Source organism: Euprymna scolopes, chromosome 39 (genome assembly GCF_053919585.1).
Source record: "Euprymna scolopes isolate OS-2025 chromosome 39, ASM5391958v1, whole genome shotgun sequence".
NCBI classification, from domain to species: Eukaryota; Metazoa; Mollusca; class Cephalopoda; order Sepiida; family Sepiolidae; genus Euprymna; species Euprymna scolopes.
The window spans coordinates 69,272,574-69,278,573 of record NC_136520.1 but is presented as its reverse complement, the minus strand read 5'-3'; the positions used below and the strand labels follow the sequence as shown (position 1 = coordinate 69,278,573).

At 31.7% G+C, this 6,000-nt stretch overlaps 1 protein-coding gene across 2 annotated transcripts in view; it reads right to left on the bottom strand.

The window, feature by feature from the left end:
• Nucleotides 1-1,541: 1,541 nt before the first annotated feature.
• The window catches only part of LOC145263837 (cullin-2-like), a 102,003-nt gene continuing 97,544 nt past the window's right edge, over nucleotides 1,542-6,000 (bottom strand). For both annotated transcript variants that reach the window (XM_080120910.1, XM_080120909.1), the window contains exons 19-21: nucleotides 5,156-5,254; nucleotides 3,161-3,277; nucleotides 1,542-1,968 (exon numbers count right to left, since the gene is read on the bottom strand). In XM_080120910.1, the coding sequence (XP_079977036.1) occupies nucleotides 1,837-1,968; nucleotides 3,161-3,277; nucleotides 5,156-5,254 (348 nt within the window). In that variant the 3' untranslated portion in view covers nucleotides 1,542-1,836. The remainder of the gene's footprint in view (nucleotides 1,969-3,160; nucleotides 3,278-5,155; nucleotides 5,255-6,000) is intronic.

Below are 6,000 nucleotides of genomic sequence, written 5' to 3'. Positions count from 1 at the left end.
TAAACTTGTTTTCTGATTGTAATACACAATCCCATTTTCCATTTTTTTTTTTTTTTAATTATTTTTAATCAATTAGTATAAAACAATTTCTTCCAAATCATCTAAACATAATTCATGTTGAAATATTTTGTACATTCTTTTTTTTAATTATTTTGCCACAAAATTCTTGAGATAATGATTGCTAATTTGGATCGTTATTCTCATCTTGGTTGTTATTCTCTCATTTCGGCCAATGTGACCTCCAACCTTCTTCAGGTGTATCTTTTCAAAAACGCAAAAATCTTTTCATGTCCAGCTTTGGAATCTACACTGAATTTCAAACTCAAGCCTTTATTTAATTCTCATGGGGGTAGATTGTTCTTATTCTGTCATCCATGACACAGTAGAAGTGTTAAATAACTTTTTACTATTATCATTAGTTAGTACAGATTGCAGTGAAAATTTGATGGGTTTGTTTTATAATCCGCAGAGGTACGAAAAAGTTGTCAAAAAAACAAAGATGTTATCAAAGGCAAGATAAGTTACTTTTCTACCTAAGTGGATAAGTTTTTAGTGTTTTTATTTAATGTAAAATGTTTATTTGATTCGCAAAACAAAAAAAAAAAAAATGGTTGCGATATCTTTGAAAACTCAACAAAGGCTTAAAAATTAAAAAAAAAAAAATATATAACAAAATAATGGTAGAAACGCACCCAATAAATGTTGCTGTGACATTTATTGGGTGTTTCTACAACCATTTGATTTTATTTCTTTTTTTGAGGTAATTATTGAGACTTCATAGAAATCGCAACCATTTTTTCCTGTTCTTTGGTAGTGTTCAATATTACTTGTTTTTCGAACCGAATAAACATTTTACATTAGATAAAAACACTAAAAACTTATTCAGTTAGGTAGAAAAGTAGCTTATCTTGCCTTTAACAACATCTTTGTTTTTTGATAACTTTTTTGTACCCCTGTGAATTATAAAACAAACCCAATCTAGACCTTTAACGTCTAGAAGATTGTCACTTAGAACTGTTTGTACCAAACGTTGCACCTGGGGGAGGGGGGGGGTCATGCTTGAAATTCTTAAAAAGATTTCAGAGTCCAAAACAGAAGGTCAGAAGTTGGATCAGACAAAACGCTGTAGAACAACCAAGACTGAAATTCAAGTAATACAAATTATTAAAAAAAAAAAAAAAAAAAAAAATTTTTTATACATTTTGATTTTTTGGGAATGTTAATAATTAATAGTCATTAAGTACTCCCTAATATTGGGTATGATTACTAATCTACTCTTGGATACGACTAACAAAACCCGCGCTACAAATATTCTCAAGTAAATTTCATAGCAATACAGATCTCCCACTTTAGTTCAGTTGCGTAGCTGCCAGGCCTTGCTATAAGTATCGCCTTGAGTCCATCCCTTAACAAAAGACCTATCTTCATGGCTGACATAGCAGTCGCATTCTTATTTAACCAATTATTATAATTGTCATCATCGTTATTATTTTCTGTCCTTATAATTAATTAATTTTGCCCACTGAAAGAGAAACGGAAACTTTGCGGTTGTGGAGTTTATTTTGGCGGCGACAGTGGTGAACGTTGGAGGTTTATTACCAACCGCAAAAGAAATCTAAACCTTCCGAACGGGCGAAAGACTGTGTGGTGAAGACCATAAGATGGGAGTAAGGGACGAAAACAATTTTTATCACTGTCCGAAGGGAGATGGGGGAGTCAAGTAAGTTGGAGTAGCAAAACGTAATCTTGCCAATTTGTTGTTTGTTTCTTTGCAAGAGATAGTGGGTAGCAGTGGCCGGAATGATGCCAACCATTGATAGTGTGATCACCTCTGTCTCAGGCAACGTACTCGTATTCGTCTGGCTTAGTTGGAGAGCGTTCAAGATATTGCCTATCAATTAATACCTCTATACATTTCTTGATCAGGCTAACACTGGGTGTAAAACGTGACTTGGACTGTTTGATTACCTGCAGAGGAAAAAAAAGAAAATTTAGTAAAAAAAAAAAAAAAGAGAGAGAGAGACAAGTGAAAAAAGTTTTTTTTTTTTTTTGGGGGGGGGGGGGCAAGTAAATAAAAACGTGATAATACATACATACTAGCAAACTATATGTAATCAGGGGTTGCACAAACACATTTTAATGAAAATCTCTGCAGACAAGGCATGAAGCTAAAACAAAATACTACTTCAAGGTCAAAAACTAGTCAACAATAAGTGTTAGATGGATAGATTCAGGCTAAAAAAACAGCAATTCTTCTCCCTTTGTCAGAAACATCGCTCATGGAATGCGAGAACAAAAGGACAAAAAATAAGGGAAGTGAGAGTTATGAGGCTGCCGAAAGTAAATTTTTACGAATACATAACTAAAAAAAAATAAAATAAAAAAAAGATAAGAAACTGGGAGGATAATGTCATGATGAACACATACTACACTACCCTTCCAAAGGAGGAAGTAATGCCAGGGAGGATGGCATCATAACAGAGCAAATACTAGATCCCCACCACCCCAATTTGAGCATTAAAAAGGAAGTACATAATTTTGAAATTGTAAACGGAACATTAAAAGCACAAATAGATGTAACAGTGTGACGTCACACGCTAATATGTAGATTCTGTCGCAAGAAAACGAAAGGAAGAGGAAACAGATTCGACTTTTTTTTTTTCAGTTTTCGACAAATGGCATTTATTCTTGGTATTTCCAACAACACACTGCTTCTTGTTTCAAACAGTTCATTACTTACATAGACAAGACTCTTTAAGATGATCTCCTAACCAAAGTCTCACTCGCTGCTATTTTTTTGAGCAGGTCTCTAACATGTTTTCCCATCCTTCTTTGGCCACGTCTATTTTTTATCTCTGCTTTTTTGGGCTCCGTTTTCTTGGGCTCAGTTTTCTTCATTAGTAATAGGTTTATTTCATTTATAACACCAATATTACCATCAAAACAGATTCAAATCTTTAAATACTGCATATAGTGTGTGTATATCTATACAAATGTAGGCAAATTTGGACATTTTATTGGTTTGAAAATATAGGTTCCTTTTTACAAATTGCCATAAAATTTTAAGCATAGAATAGTATTATAATCTTCAAAGCCTGCAAATTTTCATGTAGTTTCGTCGCATAGAATCAAAGATATAAGCATTTCAATATTCACTTACTTCATCAACTAATAAGATATGTCTGCTACTTTTCCGTGCTTTCATTATACGTACTATGGCCGCTTGTAAGTACATCTTTCGGTCATTATCAACTGACGTATGCGTGTGTTCGACCTCCTAAAGAAAAGATGGAAAGGAAAATTGTCATTTTAACACACGAAAAAAACCAACCAAGTCTAAAAAATGGAAAAATAAAAATAAAAAATTTAAAAAAAAAGCAACCAAGTCTAAAAAATGCAAAAAAAAAATAAAAAATAAAAATTAAAAAAAAAAAAGCAACCAAGTCTAAAAAATGCAAAAAAAAAAATTTTTTTAATTTTTAAAAAAAGCAACCAAGTCTAAAAAATGCAAAAAAAAAAAAAGAAAAAAAAAAATAGCAACTAAATCTAAAAATAAAAATATACACACAAAAAAGCAACTAAGTCTAAAAAATGCAAAAAAAAAGAAAAAACAAAAAAGCAACTAAGTCTAAAAAAAAAAAAAAAAAAATTAAATAAAAATGTACACGAAAGAAGCAATTAAAACTACCTACAAAGGCAATAGTTCATTCAATAGTTTTCGACATTCATGCAGATAAGCAATCGATTCTTTTACGAAAGTAATTCAAGAATTGATGTTAATGTTGCAATAAAACGATTCACATTTTACCAACGAAAAACATTTGTGATTTTCGGAGATATGAGAGTAGGCAATAATAAAATAAGCAGAAACTGAGATAAATTGTTTTTTTTTTTTGTTGTTGTTGTTACCACATCCGGACTGGTGTATCTACCATTAGTATCTCGCGCTTAAACAGGATCCAAAAATGAGTCTCAAATCTAACCTCAACTCAAATCTCTGTCATATTGCTGCAATGCTGCATCCCTGTTCCTGTTTTACAAGTACTTTAATGGAATGTGCTCTGATGAACTCATGGCACTTGTGCGCCCTTGACGTACATGCTCCTGACTAATCTGACAAGCAGTAAATCTCATTCCTTTACTGTTTACGTTCCTAAATGCTGGAAAGCCTTCTACTCTAATAGTTTCTTCCCTCGAATAGCCAGACTTTGGAATTCCCACCCTGACTCATGTTTCCCTGACTGTATTAAACTGCAGAAGTTTAAATGCAGTGTAAACAGATATCTCGCTGCTCAACTCCTCACAGTTCCTTATTAGATATGCGCTCAATAGTAGCCGCTTACATCAACGTGGCAATGTGCTTTAATTTTTTTCAATTTGAAGACTTAGATTTAATCTGCCATATTTTAACATTTGAAAACCAGAAACATTTTCATCACTTTTGTTGCAAACAAGTTGTATAGAATAAAGGTAAAAAACAATGTTCTTTTTCCCTTATTTTTTTTAACCTAAATTTAAATTTACAAACTAGCAGTCATCTAATTTACAAAATTTCCACTACTTATGATTACTATGCTATAATCCCATTGACTAATGTATAACCATTAACCCTTATCCTCAAGTGGCCTCCAAGCCTTGATAAATGGTGACTCCTTCGTAAAATTAAAAAAAAAACAAATGTAGCCTCTGACCTTCTTTAGATGCATGTTGCCGAACTCGGGAATCAGTACAGAATTTCCAACGGAACACTTTATTTAATCCGCAGAAGTAGCCTGCTCTGATTCTGTCAGCCATAATAGGGTAGAAGCCCAGAGTAATTCACAATTGTATTTTTGAGTGTCATCTGAACTAAAGATTGAACCTTCAACCTCCAGAAGCATGTAACTTACAACGGAATTTTACCAACTATGCCATGAGTCTGTGCAGACTCACCGAGTTCGACAAGATACACCTGAAGAAAGTCAGAAATTACATTGACCAAAACCTTGTGAAAATAACACTCAAAATAAGAACAGTATCTCAAATAATCCAACTAATAAAAAATTCAAAAACAAAAATTTATTATAGGTCTATTTCACATTCACAAAACTAACAAATTAGTCATCCATTATTCACAGTCGGCAGTAAAAAACAAAATTTGTGAATTTATATTTACCGGTGGTGTTAGTTTTTGCATCACTGTAATTTTGAATCTTAATCTTTTGTTACTGTAATTTCTGTTAAGAGTAAACGTGCTGTTGTCATTTATCTCACCCTGCGGAAGAAGAAAAAAAAAAAAAACAGTTTAGACAAATAAGATTGAAAAATTTATTTCGAGAAAAGTCTCTCTCTCTCTCTCTCTATATATATATATATATATATATTTCATGATCTTTTATTGCAAAGGTTTACTAAATCTTTCTAGAAAGATAGCCATCCCAAGACAAGCGACTACTTTTATATCCTATTACAAAAAAGATTCAACTCAATATATAATACTACTAACCCTTATATCTAGAATCCTTGTTCTGATTTTGATCAAAATACATTTCATCATTTTTGTTCTACAAAATGCTGCAAATTTATGGATTAAGCTTAAGAATTCTTAAGAAATTGAAATTCAGGAAATCTTATTTAATTGGTATTTAATAACTATGAATCAAATTTAATGTAAATCTGAAATATTTTAATTTTCAAATTAGGAAGTTGTGTCCATATTATACTCCTTAAAATCTTTTTAAAATACTCCAAAGCAATTGAAAATGGGAGAATATTTATTAATTAATGCTAAAATTTCATAAAAGTTTAGTTATCTGAAGTTTTACTTGTGCATAAAACTAAATTAAACTAAATATAGCCCACATTACAACCTCTTTTGCTTAGTAACTGTATTCCAGGAGTTAATCAGTACAGGATTCACTCCTAAACATACAAATATATAAACATGTACACATACTTAACTTTACATAAATAAAGATGATCATCTGCGATCCATTGGGCTAGTTACTAATAAATATAGAA